Source organism: Oncorhynchus mykiss, chromosome 12 (genome assembly GCF_013265735.2).
Source record: "Oncorhynchus mykiss isolate Arlee chromosome 12, USDA_OmykA_1.1, whole genome shotgun sequence".
Taxonomy (NCBI): Eukaryota; Metazoa; Chordata; class Actinopteri; order Salmoniformes; family Salmonidae; genus Oncorhynchus; species Oncorhynchus mykiss.
In genome coordinates, this window is record NC_048576.1 from 13,868,013 (window position 1) to 13,889,273 (window position 21,261).

Sequence of the window (21,261 nt, forward strand, 5' to 3'; positions counted from 1 at the left end):
GTGGTAATGCATGTTACAGGGTGATAGGGCCACATTGTGGTAATGCATGTAACAGGGTGATAGGGCCACACAGTGATAATGCATGTTACAGGGTGATAGGGCCAAACGGTGGTAATGCATGTTACAGGGTGATAGGGCCAAATGGTGGTAATGCATGTTACAGGGTGATAGGGCCACATGGTGGTAATGCATGTAACAGGGTGATAGGGCCACATGGTGGTAATGCATGTAACAGGGTGATAGGGCCACACAGTGATAATGCATGTAACAGGGTGATAGGGCCACATGGTGGTAATGCATGTAACAGGGTGATAGGACCACAGGGTGTTAATGCATGTTACAGGGTGATAGGGCCACACAGTGATAATGCATGTAACAGGGTGATAGGGCCACACGGTGGTAATGCATGTAACAGGGTGATAGGGCCACACGGTGGTAATGCATGTTACAGGGTGATATGGCCACACGGTGGTAATGCATGTTACAGGGTGATAGGGCCACACGGTGGTAATGCATGTTACAGGGTGATAGGGCCACACGGTGGTAATGCATGTTACAGGGTGATAGGGCCACACGGTGGTAATGCATGTTACAGGGTGATAGGGCCACACAGTGATAATGCATGTAACAGGGTGATAGGGCCACACGGTGGTAATGCATGTTACAGGGTGATAGGGCCACACGGTGGTAATGCATGTTACAGGGTGATAGGGCCACACGGTGGTAATGCATGTTACAGGGTGATAGGGCCACACGGTGGTAATGCATGCTACAGGGTGATAGGGCCACATGGTGGTAATGCATGTTACAGGGTGATAGGGCCACTCGGTGGTAATGCATGCTACAGGGTGATAGGGGCACATGGTGGCAATGCATGTTACAGGGTGATAGGGCCACTCAGTGGTAATGCATGTTACAGGGTGATAGGGCCACATTGTGGTAATGCATGTTACAGGGTGATAGGGCCAAATGGTGGTAATGCATGTTACAGGGTGATAGGGCCACATGGTGGTAATGCATGTAACAGGGTGATAGGGCCACATGGTGGTAATGCATGTAACAGGGTGATAGGGCCACACAGTGATAATGCATGTAACAGGGTGATAGGGCCACATGGTGGTAATGCATGTAACAGGGTGATAGGACCACAGGGTGTTAATGCATGTTACAGGGTGATAGGGCCACACAGTGATAATGCATGTAACAGGGTGATAGGGCCACACGGTGGTAATGCATGTAACAGGGTGATAGGGCCACACAGTGATAATGCATGTAACAGGGTGATAGGGCCACACGGTGGTAATGCATGTAACAGGGTGATAGGGCCACACGGTGGTAATGCATGTTACAGGGTGATAGGGCCACACGGTGGTAATGCATGTTACAGGGTGATAGGGCCACACGGTGGTAATGCATGTTACAGGGTGATAGGGCCACACGGTGGTAATGCATGTTACAGGGTGATAGGGCCACACGGTGGTAATGCATGTTACAGGGTGATAGGGCCACACAGTGATAATGCATGTAACAGGGTGATAGGGCCACACGGTGGTAATGCATGTTACAGGGTGATAGGGCCACACGGTGGTAATGCATGTTACAGGGTGATAGGGCCACACGGTGGTAATGCATGTTACAGGGTGATAGGGCCAAACGGTGGTAATGCATGTAACAGGGTGATAGGGCCACACGGTGGTAATGCATGTTACAGGGTGATAGGGCCACACGGTGGTAATGGATGTTACAGGGTGATAGGGCCACACGGTGGTAATGCATGTTACAGGGTGATAGGGCCACACGGTGGTAATGCATGTTACAGGGTGATAGGGCCACACGGTGGTAATGCATGTTACAGGGTGATAGGGCCACACGGTGGTAATGCATGTTACAGGGTGATAGGGCCACACGGTGGTAATGCATGTTACAGGGTGATAGGGCCACACGGTGGTAATGCATGTTACAGGGTGATAGGGCCACACGGTGGTAATGCATGTTACAGGGTGATAGGGCCTAACAGCCTAGTGCTACCCCCAGACACACAAACACATCTGAACCAAATGAAAGACACACACGCGTGTGGTAGAGGATAACCATGGTCCTGATGGAGTAAAGGGTTTAAGAAAGGCCATCCTCAGGGCTCAAGCCAATTCAAGAAACATACTGGAGGATTTTTTTTATATGATATTGCTGCTGATGCAGTATCATATAAAATGTTGCTCTCCATACCACCTTCTGTTCTGCCTGTATTAAATAAAGTCACCATCCCTGCATATCTGTTTGATTAATGATGAGTACAGTTCATAGTTGAGAGAGTGACAGAGAGAGATTGTGAGAGAGACAGAGAGAGAGAGAGAGACAGAGACAGAGATTCACACACACCTCCCCTCTTCCATGTCCCCGCCAGAAAACACTGCTCATTTAGCTGATTCAAGATGGCCTCAAGCAAGAGGCCTTTCCACTGATCACATTCAGGTCTGGATGATGTAGAGCAGTGGTTCCCAAACTTTTTATAGTCCCGTACCCCTTCAAACATTCAACCTCCAGCTGTACCCCCTCTAGCAACAGGGTCAGCACACTCACAAATTTTGTTTTTTTGCCATCATTGTAAGCCTGCCACACACACACTATATGATACATTTATTAAACATAAGAATGAGGGTGAGTTTTTGTCACAATCCGGCTCATGGGAAGTGACAAAGAGCTCTTATAGGACCAGGGCACAAATAATAATATAATAATAATCAATAATTTAGCTTTTTATTTAGCCATCTTATATATAAAACCTTATTTGTTCATCAAAAATTGTGAATAACTCACCACAGGTTAATGAGAAGGGTGTGCTTGAAAGGATGCACATAACTCTGCAGTGTTGGGTTGTATTGGAGAGAGTCTCAGTCTTAAATAATTTTCCACACACAGTCTGTGCCTGTATTTAGTTTTCATTCCAGTGAGGGCCAAGAATCCACTCTCACATAGGTACGTGGTTGCAAAGGGCATCAGTGTCTTAACAGCGCGATTTGCCAAGGCAAGAAACTCTGAGCGCAGCCCAATCCAGAAATCTGGCAGTGGCTTCTGATTAAATAAAATGTTCACAGAACCGCTTGTTGCAATTTCGATGAGGCTCTCTTGTTCAGATATTGGTAAGTAAACTGGAGGCAAGGCATGAAAGGGATAACGAATCCAGTTGTTTGTGTCGTCCGTTTCAGGAAAGCACCTGCGTAATTGCGCACCCAGCTCACTCAGGTGGTTCGCTGTATCACATTTGACATTGTCCGTAAGCTTGAGTTCATTTGCACTAAAAAAAATCATACAATGATGGAAAGACCTGTGTGTTGTCCTTGTTAATGCAGACAGAGAGGAGCTCCAACTTCTTGTAGCATCAATTCAAATCAAATCAAATGTTATTTGTCACTTACACGGTTAGCAGATGTTAATGCGAGTGTAGCAAAATGCTTGTGCTTCTAGTTCCGACCATGCAGCAATATCTAACAAGTAATCTAACGTAACAATTTCACAACAACTACCTTATACACACAAGTGTAAAGAAATTAATACGAATATGTATGCTCTTCTGAAAGGAAGGAGGGCCTTATATGCGTCGCGGAAGTTAAGAATAACAATGATCCAGGGTTTTTTTCCAGCCCGGGTTGTGCAATCGATATGCTGATAGAATTTAGGGAGTCTTGTTTTTAGATTAGCCTTGTTAAAATCCCTAGCTACAATAAATGCATCCTCGGGATATGTGGTTTCCAGTTTACATAGAGTCGAATGGAGTTCTTTCAGGGCCGCCGATGTGTCTGCTTGGGGGGGAATATACACGACTGTGATTATGATCGAAGAGAATTTTGTGCCGCACAATGAATATAGTAGCGGAAAGTCCCTGTAATCCTAGATTCAGATCATTCAGGTGAGAAACAACATCACCCAGACAGGCCAGTCGTGTGAGAAACTCGTCATCATGCAAGCGGTCAGACAAGTGAAAATGATGATCAGTAAAGAAAACTTTAAGCTCGTCTCTCAATTTTAAAAAACGTGTCAATACTTTGCCCCTTAATAACCAGCACACTTATTCTGTATGTTGTAAAAGTGTGACATGGTCGCTGCCCATATCAAAACATAATGCAGAAAATACACAAGAGTTCAGGGGCCTTGCTTAAACAAAGTTAACCATTTTCACTATAGTGTCCAAAAAGTATTTCAAGCTGTCAGGCATTCCCTTGGCAGCAAGAGCCTTTTGGTGGATGCTGTAGTGTACTGCTTGCATGCACGTTACCACTCCACTATGTCTCGCTTTCATGGCTTTTGCGCCATCAGTACAGATACCAACACATCTTGTCCACCAAAGTCCATTTGATGTCACAAAGCTGTCCAGTACTTTAAAAATATCTTCTCATGTTGTCCTGGTTTTCAGTGGTTTGCAGAAGAGGAAGTCTTCCTTAATTAATTGACCTCCCATAAACGTAACAGACATATACCAAGAGCTGTGCCAGGCCCGCCACGTCTGTTGGCTCATCCAGCTGTAACGCAAAGAATTCACTGGCTTTTAAGTGAAGCAGTAATTGTTTCAAAACATCTCCTACCATGTCACTGATGCATCGTGAAACAGTGTTGTTTGATGAAGGCATTGTCTGCATCGTTTTTTTGGCTTTTCCCCCAGCATTGTCCCAACCATATCCGCAGCAGGGGGAAGAATTAAGTCCTCCACAATAGTATGGGGCTTGCCTGTCCTAGCAATTCGGTAGCTCACCATATAAGACGCTTCTAGCCCCTTCTTATTAATGGTATCTGTTGCTTTTATACATGTCTTACTACTCGAAAGTCGTCTTTATTCTCGCTCAAAAAACTGTGGCTTATTTTTCAAATTGTTATGTTTCGTTTCTAAATGTCTGCGCAGAGTGCAGGTTTCCCGCGAGAGAATAACAGTTAATGTGATTGGATGTTAATTATTGGACTAGGTTGTATTGTTATTTCGCTGAACACTAGATGGTTTCATTTGATTTTTGGCAGTGAAACGAGGCTACTCAGGCGAGAAAAAAACCTTACCCAAATGTACAGCCCCGTTGGAAAATATAAATGTACCGTTTGAAAATGTGAAGAAAAAATGTTTTAAAATGTTTTTTAAAAATTTGAATAACATTTTCATTTGGCGTACCCCCGACGGCATTGCGCGTACCTCAGTTTGGGAATACCTGATGTATAGGAAACGTGCTGCACTGAGGGGGACAGAAGAGGAACGTTTCCTTCCACTGGCCAGCCCTGCCTCCCACTAAGAATATCACAACATCTTGCATGTGTGTCCCGTCTTTAGGTGATTGAATTGAACAAGCACAATACACGCATGCACATACAATAAACACCACACAGCACACACACACACACACACACACACAATTTAGAAGTGATTTAACACTCCCAGTGAGAGGCACTCAAATCCTTTCAGCACGTCTCAGATGAAATCCAGTCCTCCTCTGATGTGGGGTGATATATATACCAACCAGACCGACACCCTTTCTGCATCATGTCTGTGGTCGCCCCCGACCTGTCAGCCATGCTTAGCCACAATAAAGCCCACCTTAAATCAGCACTACAGGCCTGTTAGCCAGACTTAACCGTAAAACTGATCCCCAATCAGTGTTAGAAGTGTGATCAGCCACACTTGACAAAAGTAAAACTAACTGACCCTGTGAAAAACATCAAACTTCAGGTCTGGTAGCTATTAAGTGGAGCAACCTGACATTGATCTTACATTTCAGTTTAGGTTAGGTGGTGAGGTGAGCCGTGATCCTAAGTCAGTGTTTGACCCTCTGAGCCAGACGTGATCACTAACTCAGTTCAGGCTAGCTAGCGGTGAGCCGTGATAAAAAACTGTTCCTAAATCAGTTCGCTAGAATCTGATCATTCCGGGAAGCAGTGTTTACTAACTCATTCCAGGCTGTGGTAAAACTGTTCCTAAATCAGTTGGCAGGCAGTGGTCGTCAGGGAAAGAATTAAGAGACGTCAGCAGCACAGTGCTCTGCTCTCTAATGAGAAGGATAGTCTGACTCTGCTTCTCTGAGACATATGTTGGCATAGACCAGGAGCACATTCTCATACTCTCTATCCACCCCCCACCCCCCTCTCTCTCTGTTCCTCTCTCTCGTCCTAACTGCTTGGTCACTGTGTTCTGGGGAACACTCTCTTGGGTTGCTTTCTTTATTATGGGTTCTGACATTGGTTCTCTCTTGGGCTCTATTGGGTTCTGAAATTGGTTCTCTTTCTTGGGTTTCATTGGGTTCTGACATTGGTTCTCTCTTGGGCTCTATTGGGTTCTGACATTGGTTATCTCTTGAGCTCTACTGGGTTCTGAAATTGGTTCTCTCTTGGGTTTCATTGGGTTCTGACATTGGTTCTCTCTTGGGTTCTATTGGGTTCTAATATTAGTTATCTCTTGGGCTCTACTGGGTTCTGACATTGGTTATCTCTTGGATTCTGAAATGACTTTTTACTCCAACTGGAGAGACTTCAACTTCTGCTGCGATCACTTCATTATGTTCACAGTAGAATTAATCTATTTGCTTAGTCACTGTTTTATGCGCCACTTAGTCACTGTTTTATGTGCCGCTTAGTCACTGTTTTATGTGCCGCTCAGTCACTGTTTTATGTGCCACTTAGTCACTGCTGTATGTGCCGCTTAGTCACTGTTTATGCGTGTTAGTCACTGTTTTATGTGCCGCTTAGTCACTGTTTTATGTACCGCTTAGTCACTGTTGTATGTGCCGCTTAGTCACTGCTTTATGTGCTGCTTAGTCACTGTTTTATGTGCTGCTTAGTCACTGTTTTATGTGCTGCTTAGTCACTGTTTTATGTGCCACTTAGTCACTGCTGTATGTGCCGCTTAGTCACTGTTTATGCTTGTTAGTCACTGTTTTATGTGCCGCTTAGTCACTGTTTTATGTACCGCTTAGTCACTGTTGTATGTGCCGCTTAGTCACTGATTTATGTGCTGCTTAGTCACTGTTTTATGTGCTGCTTAGTCACTGTTTTATGTGCTGCTTAGTCACTGTTTTATGTGCCACTTAGTCACTGCTGTATGTGCCGCTTAGTCACTGTTTATGCTTGTTAGTCACTGTTTTATGTGCCGCTTAGTCACTGTTTTATGTGCCGCTTAGTCACCGTTGTATGTGCCGCTTAGTCACTGCTTTATGTGCTGCTTAGTCACTGTTTTATGTGCTGCTTAGTCACTGTTTTATGTGCTGCTTAATCACTGTTTTATGTGCCGCTTAGTCACTGTTTTATGTGCTGCTTAGTCACTGTTTTATGTGCCGCTTAGTCACTGTTTTATGTGCTGCTTAGTCACTGTTTTATGCGCCACTGCTGCGCCAATCGGCTCCCGAGTGGTGCAGCGGTCTAAGGCACTTCATCTCAGTGCAAGAGGTGTCACTGCAGTTCCTGGTTCGTATCCAGGCTGCATCACATCCGGCTGTGATTGGGAGTCCCATAGGGCACACAATTGGCCCGGAGTAGGCCGTAATTGTAAATAACATAACTTGCCTAGTTAAATAAAAAATATAAAAAATGTGTTGTTATATGATTAGGCTACAAAGTCATCTCTACCCGTAGATGTGGCTGTCTATTTAGAGTCCCTATAAATCTCAGTGGAAAGTAATTTAATGTGTGCGTAGGATGTAACAGAATGTGTGTAGGTTGTGCTCAAACACAGACGTGTCGTAATATACAATGAAGACAGGACTGAGAAAGCATAAGATGAGTCCTATTGGTCAAGTCAAGTGTTGGCTGGAATGAATGTAGGCAGAGGACGCTGTACATTAAACAAGAACAACATTGGCAGCCAGAAAGTAAAATAATGCCTCAGAGTCAATTGGAACTTAACCCATTGACCCATTCATTCAACAGGGAACTGTTCCCCATTAACCAATTCATTCAATAGGGACCGTTCCCCAATAACCAATTAATTCAACGGGGACCGTTCCCCATAGACCCATTCATTCAATAGGGACTGTCCCCCATTGACCAATTCATTCAATAGGGACTGTTCCCAATTGACCAAGTCATTCAATAGGGACTGTTCCCAATTGACCAATTCATTCAATAGGGACTGTTCCCAATTGACCAATTCATTCAATAGGGACTGTTCCCAATTGACCAATTCATTCAATAAGGACCGTTCCCATTCATTCAGTGTGTGTCCATCTACAGTATGCACTGTGTGTGAAGCCCATGGAGCTGCCTGCCATATCTGATTCCATATTGGAACTGGAACTTCCAAATCTATTCCTTGGACCGCTAGTTTTTAAAGGCCTGGAACAAGGAATAGGAATACAAGTCACCACCCACTGAATTACATAATTCTCCCTGCTGGTTGTCAAGGATTTCATGCCAGAATCTTCCCCATCCCCAATCGTGCTCTATCACACACCCACAAACTCATCCAAACCCTCATCCAAATATTACTAACAACCGACTCATGTTCAAAAGTGCTGATCACAAAGCTTTTTATCAGCGGAGCTAACTTGCAACACAAAGCTGGGATAGGAGTTAAGGGAGCTGCTTAAACATTTCACAGAAAGACAACAAATACACCCTGTGATGAGGTCACAGGGTTCACTTCTTCTATCTCCCTGTAGGCAACCCTCTCCCTGTAGGCAACCTTCCTCTCCCTGTAGACTGTTCCCAATTGACCAATTCATTCAATAGGGACTTAGTTATTACATTTGCGCATGGTGATCTTAGGCTTGTGTGCTGCTGCTCGGCCATGGAAACCCATTTCATTAAGCTCCCGACAAACAATTGTTGTGCTGTTGCTTCCAGAGGCAGTTTGGAAATCGGTAGTTAGTGTTTCAACCGACAGACAATTTTTACGCGCTATGCTCTTCAGCACTTGTTGGTCCCATCCCGTTCGTTCTTCGCGGCTGAGCAGCTTTTGGTCCTAGAAGTTTCCACTTCACAATAACAGCACTTACATTTGACCAGGGCAGCTCTAGCAGGGTAGAAATTTTATGAACTGACTTTTTGGAAAGGTGGCATCCTATGACGGTGCCACGTTGAAAGTCACTGAGCTCTTCAGTAAGGCCATTATACTGCCAATGTTTGTCTATGGAGATGGCATGGCTGTGTGCTCAATTTAATATACCTGTCAGCAAAGTGTGTGGCTGAAATAGCTGAATTTGAAGGAGTGTTCACATACTTTTGAATATATAGTGTATGAGCCAACCTCCCCTCAGCAGCCTCCACTGGTATACCCACAGTACATGTGAATATCTGCTCATTCTCTTATAGCTCTATGCTCACTCTACCTAGTTGTATATAATGCATGCAAACTTTCTGTCAATTCCGCTGTCTGTATTCTGTCTCTAAATGTTGTCTATCACTAGCAGCACCATATCACCAGGTAACGTTCTGACTGTGTCAATGTAATTAGTGAATATCGGTGATTGTGATTCTGAAAAGCTCAACAATGGGTTTCGGCACCAAACCATATGACCACGCTCCAAACTCAAACTCTAATACACGTTTCTCATGTTTTACAGGTGATCAGTAACAATCAAGAGGACATTTCTAACCCACATCATTATCAATAAATAGATGTGCTTCTCATCAACCGTAAATCATCTGTAACTATACAGTAATAACTCAGTGTAGGAACTGTGTGAACTTGAACTAGCTGACTTTTCTCGTGTTCCATGGGTCAAAGTTCAGGGCCATGTACATAATCCAGGCTGATCCATCATGAAGAATGTCTAAATGCTTTGCAAGTAGGTTTCCCTGACCCGAAAGTGAAACACTTTGTGTGTTGTGTGTGTTGCATTATTGCCCTCCTGGCCTAGATCAGAAGAGAAAATCAGAAGAAGAAAAAAACATTTGTTTTGGAGAAGAACAACATGGTGGTGCAGTGGATTGTGTGTTGCCCTGCAGTAGCTGAATACTGCGGATAATGTGAACGAGGTGCCCCGTGCAGCCTGTACATCATCTCAGTGTGATGCCACAGTGATGGATGGGTCTGGCCTCTTGCTGCTGGGGGTGAGAGGAAAGAGAGGAGGGTTGAGGGCTGGTCTGATCACTGCTCTGAGGCCTGGTGCACAGATGATGCAGGGCTGAAGCACACACAGAAGCACACACAGACGCACACACAGATACAGATGCACGCACGCATGCAGACATTTATGCACACGCACACACACACATGCACACACCCCTCAGGGGCCTTGTGTGTCTGCTGACAGCCTCTGATCCTCTGTGTGTGTGCATGTGTGTATGTGTATGTGTGTGTGTGTGTGTGTGTGTGTGTGTGTGTGTGTGTGTGTGTGTGTGTGTGTGTGTGTGTGTGTGTGTGTGTGTGTGTGTGTGTGTGTGTGTGTGTGTCTGTGTGCTTATTTTGGTGTGGTGTTGCTAGTGCATCTGGAACACCAGAGTACCATGGACAGAGTTTTCTGTTTTCAAAACATTGGAGCATTGTGTAAAACACAATCAAGACATACCAGAAAAACAATTTTCCATGGCCGGATTATTACATTTCATCAGAAAAAAAAAGCACAATGTCTAATATCCTATATCTTGACATTTGAAGAGCTTGACTTTCCTTCCCCTCAGAGCTTTGTGGAGCTTCTTATCTTTTCTCAGAGCTGGTGTTTGTTTGTGAACCTAACGACCCTGGTTGCTGTAGCTGGTGCCTGGCGTGTCTCTAGCGTCTCTCCCACTGTTGTTGTTCTTATTGTTGTGCTAAAGTGAAGATAACCAACCTCCCAACCTCCCTCACCTCCCACAGTCCTCTTCCCCTCCTACCCCTTCTCACCCATCCTCCCCACCTCTCCTTCCCAGTTTTATGTGAGGTAGGTCTCTTGAGGCTCTGGGACCGGGGTCACCGGAAGTCACGACCTTGGGGTTGCTAGATGACTGGACTCTAAATGTGCCGTCACACCTGCTCCAGTCCCACCAGAGAGTCACGATTGTTCTTTGAAAATAATTAAGGGAGAAACTTGGCTTTTTTCCCTAATATGTTTCATTACATGGGGATTAATCCAATACATGGTGGAATCCAACACGAGGGGCCCAAAAGCACTGCTTTTTGACACATTGCTTCCTTAACCCGGAAGCCAGACGCACCAATGTATTGGAGGAAACCGTGTCCAACTGGAGAACGAAGTCATCTTGCGGGTGCCCGGCCCACCACAAGGAGTCGCTAGAGCACAATGGGACAAGAAAATCCCGGCTGGCCAAACCCTCCCCTAACCTGGACGAGGCGGGGCCAATTGTGCGTTGCCTCATGGGTCTCCCGGTCAAGGCCGTGCTTTCAGTTTTGCACGAATGCTGCCATCTATCCACAGTTTTTGGTTTGTTACATTTTAATCATCACTGTTTCAACATCCTCTATGCACTATCTGATGAGCCCAGTGACAGAGTCAGTGTAGTTGTCGATGTTATTTCCAGAGGTGACCCAGAACATTTCCCAGTCCACGTGATCGAGAAACAGTCCTGTAGCATGAATTCTGATTAGTCAGACCAACGCTGAACAGTCCTTATCACGGGTGCTTCTTGTTTAAATTTCTGTATATATGCGGGGAAGAGCAGAATGGAGGCGTGATCTGATTTGCCAAAGGGGGAGGGTCTTGTAGCTGTCATGGAAGGGAGAATAACAATGGTCACACGTCCTCTCTCCACGTGTAACACAGGAGATGTGTTGGTGGAATTTCAGGAAATGTTTTCCTATAAATTCTACTGAGGTTTCCTGGCGGCAAGATTGTCATATTTTACATTCAGCACAAAGGTTTTGATAGTTCCAAACCAATAATTTGTCCAGTTAAATTATTGCAAGTGTATAGACATGAAACTCCTACAAAGCATTATAGTTGGCTGCTTTCCAAGCCAATAATTGTGTCTACTGGCATACAGCAACAGTGATGTTTGATAGAGGTTGTTTGGTATGCCCGAGCTAAACCCTTCCACAAGGTAATTTTTCTCAATGGCAAACGTTACTCATCTGAGCTCTTAAAAGCTTTGTAAACACCAGTATATGGGATCTGTCAAGACATGGGATCAACTTACAGTGGGCTAGGCCCCTTATTGGGACTGTGGACGCACATGGTCTTGTTTATTTTACCTGATGTCTTGTTACAGTCAGTAGATACTAGACACTGCATACTATTCCCTGAACACACATGGTCTTGTTAATTTTACCTGATGTCTTGTTACAATATTTACATGTTGACTGTTTGTGGAGTCTCATTAAGTCATATTTAGTCATATTTTTCAGTTCTCGTATTTCATTTCTGGGATTGCCATGCCATATTGATGTAACCTCTCAAAGAAAACCTTGATATCTATACTCTTAGAAAAATTGTCCTATCTAGAACATAAAAGGGTTATTTGGCTGTCCCCATAGGAGAACCCATTGAAGAATCATTTTTGGTTCCAGGTAGAACCCTTTTGTGTTACATGTAGAACCTTCCCCACAGAAGGTTCTACATGGAACCTAAAAGGGTTCTACCTGGAATCAAAAAGGGTTCTCCTATGGGGACAACCGAAGAACACTTCTGGAACACTTTTTTCTAGGAGTGTAGTTTCTAGTTTTCAGTAACAAACAACAAGCTGCTTGCTTCCAGTGTCTCATGTGAGCCAATAAAAGAGACGACAGTAGACAGTGGGTCAGCCCGTCAGACAGCCAGTAAAGGAATGTGTTTTTTTAGGCTCCAAGTATGGAGGGAGACGTTCAGAGTGAGATCTTCTGGGAGATCTGGCGCTTCTGCCAGGGGATGCTCTGGATTTACGACCGACCAAGCAAAGGAGGAGAAGAGACCCTCAATGCCAGGGTTAAGGGGACTGAGTGGCAGCCTGTCTGTTGGACAAAGCTTGACCATCACTCCTTCTCTCACTCCACTGGTATACCCTGACCTGGGTTCAAAATGATTTCAAATACTTTTATTGAACTTGCCTGGAGAGCCAGATGGGTGGATTTGCACTTTTTGGGACTATTCCATTGGTTCCATTGAATGAAGCATGCTGGAGTTCTCTGAATGAAAATACATGATGATCTTATTTTGGAATATATACAGTGCATATTAAATTAGCAGCGGTTGCAAACATCCACTGTATCTGCATAGTGAACTACTTATAGAGGATGATGTTGCTATGGGAAAGATTCAGACTGTTGGTCTGTGGGTTCAGTTCAGACTGGCTCCTCTTCTCCAGACTCATAAATACAGCCAGACCACTAATGTCTTCAGACAAACTGCCCGGCCTCCAACCCTTCACTCGTCTTCAAACAGCCAATGAATTAGCTCTTTAATCAAATCAGCTGCAGCAGGATTCCATACATAGGAACCTTCAGACAGTGAAAGAAATTAAGAGTTTATTTCCAAAATGCTATATGCACCAATTTGTTTCTATATATTTTTTTCACCAGAAATGATTGCTTATGGATATTTTCATGTGTGTGTAAAATGTATCTATTCTCAGATTTTTTATTCATTGATTTTAGACAATGTGTTTTTTGTTGTTGTTGCTAAATGCTATATGTCCATTGTTTACCTGGAATGGAATGTTCGTATCCTGTATATTTAACTGTGATATGTGATTGTCTCACCTAGCTATCTTAAGATGAATGTACTTACTGTAAGCTGCTCTGGATAAGAGCATATGCTAAATGACTAAATCATCAAATGAAAAAAGTTTTACATTGATGGCACAAATGTATAATTTTTTACATTTCTTTATAAAAAAGGAACTTATTTGTTACATTTGTGTAAAACCTATCATTATTTGTCTCTGAAATGAAAACCAGTAAATCCAAGATTTTAAACAAATACATGTCTGTCATTGAACAACCCCATGCCATCAATAGATAGTGAAAAAACACACCAATCTCTTTGATAATTTATTGAAATAAAAAAGCAAATTTACCAATAATTTACCATCTTTTTGGAATGAAACTCTTCAAATGTATACTGTTGGTCTTATCTAGTGGTGGATAGATGGGTGATACACCGTGGGGAGGGAGATAAACAGTGGGGAGGGTGATACACCATGGGGAGGGAGATACACTGTAGGGAGGGAGATAAACTGTGGGGAGGGAGATAAACTGTGAGGAGGGAGATAAACTGTGGGGAGGGAGATACACTGTGGGGAGGGATATACACTGTGGTGAGGGTGATAAACTGTGGGGAGGGAGATACACTGTGGGGAGGGAGATACACTGTGTGGAGGGAGATACACTGTGGTGAGGGAGATAAACTGTGGGGAGGGAGATAAACTGTAGGGAGGGAGATACACTGTGGGGAGGGAGATACACTGTGGTGAGGGTGATAAACTGTGGGGAGGGAGATACACTGTGGGGAGGGAGATACACTGTGTGGAGGGAGATACACTGTGGTGAGGGAGATAAACAGTGGGGAGGGAGATAAACTGAGGGGAGGGAGATAAACAGTGGGGAGGTTGATACACCGTGGGGAGGGAGATACACTGTAGGGAGAGAGATAAACTGTGGGGAGGGAGATACACTGTGGGGAGGGTGATAAACTGTGGGGAGGGAGATACACTGTGAGGAGGGAGATAAACTGTGGAGAGGGAGATACACTGTGAGGAGGGAGATAAACAGTGGGGAGGGAGATACACTGTGAGGAGGGAGATACACTGTGAGGAGGGAGATACACTGTGAGAAGGGTGATAAACTGTGGGGAGGGAGATACACTGTGAGGAGGGAGATAAACTGTGGGGAGGGAGATACACTGTGGGGAGGGTGATAAACTGTGGGGAGGGAGATACACTGTGAGGAGGGAGATAAACAGTGGGGAGGGAGATACACTGTGAGGAGGGAGATAAACTGTGGGGAGGGAGATACACTGTGGGGAGGGAGATACACTGTGGGGAGGGAGATACACTGTGGGGAGGGAGATACACTGTGTGGAGGGAGATCAACTGTGCGGAGGGAGATCAACTGTGGTCCTAGTGACACCTGCTGATATACGGCGATGGGAACAATCTCACTTGCTGAGGATTTGCTTCTCTGGGTATTTTTGAGAGCCTTCCCTCAAATTTCAGTTGAAAGGCATAGGTAATTTGAAAGACAAAAAACATTACTTCTTGATTGCGTATGTGAACAGATGTACAGATGTTCACACTTTGTAAGTATCATACCACACACATCTGTGAGTAACATGAATATGTGAATGTACACAATGTGTTATTATGAGTTGGCTACATAAGCCCTACTGTACATCCCATAAATTGATTATAGACATTGAGACTGACAAAAAAAAACAATGACAGAATTTGAGATATGAGAAACAATCTGCAATACATGAATACACACTCTTGTGTACCACGTTCTGCCTGATGTGTTACAACCACCGTGGCTAAAGATTATGAGCAAGAAGACCACCAGAAATAATTCCTCAACACCTTCATCCTCAAGAACAAACATCACTGTAATCTACATGTCCAAGAGCTTTGTGTGTCCATTCTGTATACGAGTTAGAACATCAGTGTGTGTGGTTTGATTGTGTGCGTGTGTGTGTTCTTACATTCATATGGCTAAGCATATCCGCGTGTTTTCAAGTGTCCAGAGTAAGTTCACTTGTCCCAGTCCCACACACCCCTGATTGAAGCCAGATGAGCTCTCCTCGAGGTCCCAAACCAAAAACACCTGTACTCCCATCTCCGTTAGGAATTTAGAAGGTTCAAATGCCGCCACTACAATAACCACGTGTGGGCCCCTGGGCCACGCTGGAGCGGCACTTCTAGCACAACATGGGATTTGTGAATATGATCCCAACCAGTAGGTTCCAGCAAGCCCCCCTCATTCATAAACAATCAGGCAGCTCACAGAGGTAGACAAGGTCATAGATTGGTTCAATACTCAGGACGAGTAGCTAGGACAATAACCACTAAACAAAGCTCCTCACAAATTCATTATTCCAAGGAGGGGAGGGGAGGGGTGAGGGTGGGGGCATGGAACTGATGAGAGATGAGTTATCCCACTACTGTAGATGTGTTCCATCTGAACTAAAGAAGTCTAGGGTCAGATTCATTAGGGCATGGAACGGAAAATGTTTTGCAGCAGAAAATGTAAAAGTAGTGATTCTGTTTCCCTGTTTCCTTCTGTTTACTTCCGTTTGGTGTTTTAATGAACTGGGTCTGGGTGTGCAGTTAGGGGTCTGTGGAGAGAGGAACCAGAGCCTAAGTAGGGAGACTCTTGGTCTTTGCACCAAATGGCACCCTATTCCCTTTTTACGGACCCTGCTCAAAAGTAGTGCACTAACTGGGGAATAGGATACCATTTGGGACGCAAACTTGGTGTGATGTGATAGTGACTAATGTGAGCCTCTATCTCCAGCTGCATCTCTAACTCAATTCTCTAATGACGGTCACGAGCCGGTGACAAGCCGATGTCACATGTGAGCGTAGGAATCTGAGAATAAGAGGGACGCTCACACTGTTGACTTTACAGTAACAGAGGAGCATTTCAATGTTTCAGACCCAGTCCCAGGCTGTGCCCCAAATGGCAACCTATTCCCTATGTATTGAACTACTTATGACCAAGGCCCATGGCTCTGATCAAAAGTAGGCCATTATATGGGGAATGGTGCCATTTTGGGAGCAGACCCAGTCTCAGATACATTGTTGGTACTTTCCCCTTTCAGAACTACAGGAACATGACCTGAGAAGTTAATTCAGTACTGCTGGACTTATAACTGAGTGTTCAGTCACAAGTCACTGCGAGACTTCCCACACCAGCAACAGGCATATCTGTTTTCAAATACTCACCGGTACAAAATAGGCTTTAAAAGTGTCTGAAAATGAAATGAGTTCATTTTGATAAGCCCGGAGTTCCAAATGTAAAAACGGTCAATAATTGGTCTTTGGAATATTGAAAATCAAATTATATTGATAATTTATTACATTACTGGCAGTGTCAGAAATCCCACACCTGGTTGCGTGACATGAGGTCTGGCTTTGGACTAACACCACACAGGAACTCCCTTTAATTCACTTCAGATTACTTATTATTACTGTAGGTACTTACCCATTTGATCCCAGCACTGATTGTATTCCGAAATACAAGACATCACAATGTAGACAAAAACTAAAATTGTTGATAATAATATTCCTACATTCAGAAAGTATTCACGCCCCATTGACTTTTTCCACATTTTGTTGTGTACCAAACTAAGGATGGATCAACAACATTGTAGTTACTCCACAATACTAACCTAAATGACAGAGTGAAAAGAAGGAAGCCTTTACAGAATTAAAATATTCCAAAACAGGCAGTAAAGTAATGGTGCAAAACATTTGGCAAAGCAATTAACATTTTGACCTGAATAAAAAGTGTTATGTTTAGGGCAAATCCAATACAACACCATATTGTCAAGCATAGTGGTGGCTGCATCATCTTTTGGGTGTGCTTGTAATGTTTAAGGACTGGGGAGGTTTCAGGATAAAAAATACATGGAATGGCGCTAAGCACAGGCAAAATCCTAGAAGAAAACCTGGTTCAGTCTTCTGTCCACCAGAAACTGGAGGAGGAATTCACCTTTCAGCAGGACAATAACCTAAAACATAAGGACAAGTCTACACTGGAGTTGCTTACCAAGAAGACAGTGAATGTTCCTGAGTGGTCGAGTTACTGTTGTGACCTAAATCTACTTGACAATCTATGGCAAGACCTGAAAATGGTTGTCTAGCAACGAGCAACAGCCAATTTGATCGAGCTTGAAAAATTGTTTCAATATTAATGGACAAATGTTGCAAAATCCAGGTGTGGAAAGCTCCTAGAGACTTACCCAGAAAGACACACAGCTGTAATCGCTGCCCAAGGTGCTTCTACAAAGTATTGACTCAGTGGTGTGAATATTATGTAAATGAGACATTTTATTTTCAAAAAACATATTTTCACTTTGTCATTATGGGGTATTGTGTGTAGTGAGAATTTTTTTTTTTTTATCCATTTGAGTTCAGTCTGTAACACAACAACATTTTGAATAAATCAAAGGGGTCTGAATATTTTTTGAAGGCACAGCTAAAAGTAATCCAAGCCATTATGACTGTCTCAGGAACCAGGACAGTTCTAGAAACTTGCTTCACTTTTGTATGTTCAATGTTTTTCACAGGAAGTTGCACCACTCACACAAGTGTCCAAATTAGGCTTCAACACACACATCCCCCCTCCCCCCCCCCCCCCGCAGTACCACACACCCCCGCCGTAAGCTACTGATGACTTTATGTATAACTGCGGAGTTATAGGTGGCGTGGCTATCTGAAATGTCCCTAAACAATTATCTGTAATTGCAGTGGGTTCCAATAGCAACAGATGAGAATGAATAGCGTATGGGTAAATAACTGTATGTGCGTCGTGCCCCACTGTATCACACATTGACCAATTTCACACATCTAAATACCAGCCGGCGAGGAGTATTTCAAAGCCGTTCAGATTCTTAGGTTCGTTCAAATAAGCCATGATGAATTTGCTTACTTGAGGTTAAAAAATTGTAAATTCAATGTAGAAGCAATTTACACCTAATGGATGGTTTTATGAGTCACGATGCATCATTAATAATTGAGTACACGGTTAATGTCTGTGTGCCTGTGGGACGCGCACAGGAACCTGGATAGTGGACACACACAAGTTAAAACATGCGCGCGCGACAGGCTGTTCGCTTGTAGTTTAATAAACTGGTGATAACATGCATATTAAGAGAAAATATCACCTACCGAGTGCTGTCGCTAATTTCAAATATTGCATTTGCCGGAGCATCTTGGAATAATCAGTTTCCACGGCGGCTGGAGCTGGTGTTCTTCGGCCCTTCCCGTCAGACGCGCAATATTCAACTGAAGACAGAACTCTCTAGAGGCGTGAGGGGTGATTGAACTACTCTGAGAATTAGTCTGGCATTTCCTGCATGCTAGCATCTGCGTTTGAAGTATTTTAAACTTGCAAGAGGAACTCTGTAACTGTCACTTAAATACTGGCATTTATTCCGTTTTTAAAAATAAGTGTTATTATTCTCCTGGTCTCCCGGTACATCACTGCTCCATATCCTCTTCTGCTGCGTAGGCTACTGTGTGGAGTGGACGGGACCGGGAGAATAAGTCAGGACCCAAGACTTCAGTCCTGAAATCATAGGCACTGAGTGTGTGGGAGTTGGCTTGCCAAGTCAACCCATGGGAAAATCTTACCAGGCAAATAAAACCAGTGACAGAGACGTCTGACTCTGGAAATAATAGCAGTTAGTTATTTTGGAATGGGGAATCGCCACCAAACCAATTTGTCTTGGAAATGTCAACCTTTTTTTGCCAGTACTCCACCGCCACCAGTGTTATGTTCCGTAGCCTATTTCAAAAGATATTACTTTGCTACAACTTTGGAATTAGGGGAAAATAGCAGGTGCCCCCAGCCCTATACCTGATACTTCACATTTAAATAGACAACTGGCAACATTTTTTCTTTAACCCTTATTCTATCAGGTAGGCTGACTGAGAACACATTCTCATTTACAGCAACAACCTGGGGAATAGTTACAGGGGAGAGGATAAATGAGCCAATTGTAGACTGGATGATTAGGTAACCATGATGGTATGAGAGCCAGATTGGGAATTTAGCCAGGACACCAGGGTACGATCTGGTACCATCTTACGATAAGTGCCACGGGATTTTTAGTGACCACAGAGAGTCAGGACACCCATTTAACATCCCATCCAAAAGACAGCACCATACACAAGGCAGTGTCCCCAATCACTGGCCTGGGGCATTGGGATATTTTTTAGACCAGAGGAAAGGGTGTCTCCTACTGACCCTCCAACACCACTTCTAACAGGATCTGGTCTCCCATCCAGGGATTGACCAGGACCAACCATGCTTAGCGTCAGAAGCAAGCCAGCAGTGGGATGACTGACAACTACCTGATAATGTCAAAGAAAACCAATTAACAATAAAAGCAACTGAGGTCACACGAAATGTTGATGGAACTATTTCAGCAAGAATATTTGCCAGCTAACGATCATTCAGTTAGTTTTTTTTTTAAATGCTGTCATGCCCTGACCTTAGAGAGCCTTTTAATGTCTCTATTTGGTTTGGTCAGGGTGTGATTTGGGGTGGGCATTCTATGTTTTGTTTTCTATGATTTTGTATTTCTATGTTTTGGCCGGGTATGGTTCTCAATCAGGGACAGCTGTCTATTGTTGTCTCTGATTGGGAACCATATCCATCCTTTCTTTGTGGGAAGTTGTCTTTGTTCATGGCACATAGCTTTCAGCTTCACGGTTTGTTTTGTAGTGTTTATTGTTTTGTTCTGCGTCATATAAATGAAGAATATGTACGTTCACAACGCTGCACCTTGGTCTTCCTCCTTCAACAGCCGTGACAAATGCTCTATCATTATCGTGTAAAAAACATAGTCTTTACCATCTCCTTATCGATAATACAGTCTGTACAAATGACATTTGCTTTCATTTTTGGGTTGTAATAACAGGATAACATTAGATTAAGATTTAGAGGTATGGGGGTGTGCTCCTGGCTTATGACAAGTTATGACAAGCAAGTCCCATGGGTGACTTGGCAAGCCAACTCCCACACACTCAGTGCCTATGAAATGATGGTTGACTCTTACCTAACCCTACTGACAGTTAATTTACTATGCATGTTCTAGAGAAGATCCTTGTGGGTTTCTTATGGTAGACGGGGAATGACATCCAGAAATTCGGTTACACTCTTGTAAAAATAAATGGTGTAGTGACCATAGGAATCCCTTTTTGGGGTCCAGGTAGAATACTTTTTGGGTCCAGGTAGAACACTTTTTGGGTCCAAGTAGAACACTTTTTGGGTCCAGGTAGAACACTTTTTGGGTCCAGGTAGAATACTTTTTGGGTCCAGGTAGAACACTTTTTGGGTCCAGGTAGAACACTTTTTGGGTCCAGGTAGAACACTTTTTGGGTCCAGGTAGAACACTTTTTGGGTCCAGGTAAAATCATTTTTGGGTCCAGGTAGAACACTTTTTGGGTCCAGGTAAAATCATTTTTGGGGTCCAGGTAGAATACTTTTTGGGTCCAGGTAGAACACTTTTTGGGTCCAGGTAGAACACTTTTTGGGTCCAGGTAGAACACTTTTGGGGTCCAGGTAAAATCATTTTTGGGTCCAGGTAGAACACTTTTTGGGTCCAGGTAGAACACTTTTTGGGTCCAGGTAGAACACTTTTTGGGTCCAGGTAGAACACTTTTTGGGTCCAGGTAAAATCATTTTTGGGGTCCAGGTAGAACACTTTTTTGGGTCCAGGT

At 43.8% G+C, this 21,261-nt stretch overlaps 1 protein-coding gene across 1 annotated transcript in view; it reads right to left on the bottom strand.

The window, feature by feature from the left end:
- LOC110537005 (integrin alpha-1) overlaps positions 1-19,123 on the bottom strand; it is a 75,752-nt gene extending 56,629 nt beyond the window's left edge. Inside the window, 1 exon segment of the mRNA XM_036936981.1 lies at positions 18,703-19,123. Within this exon segment, the coding sequence (XP_036792876.1) occupies positions 18,703-18,745 (43 nt within the window). The 5' untranslated portion in view covers positions 18,746-19,123.
- Between the last annotated feature and the right edge of the window lie 2,138 nt (positions 19,124-21,261).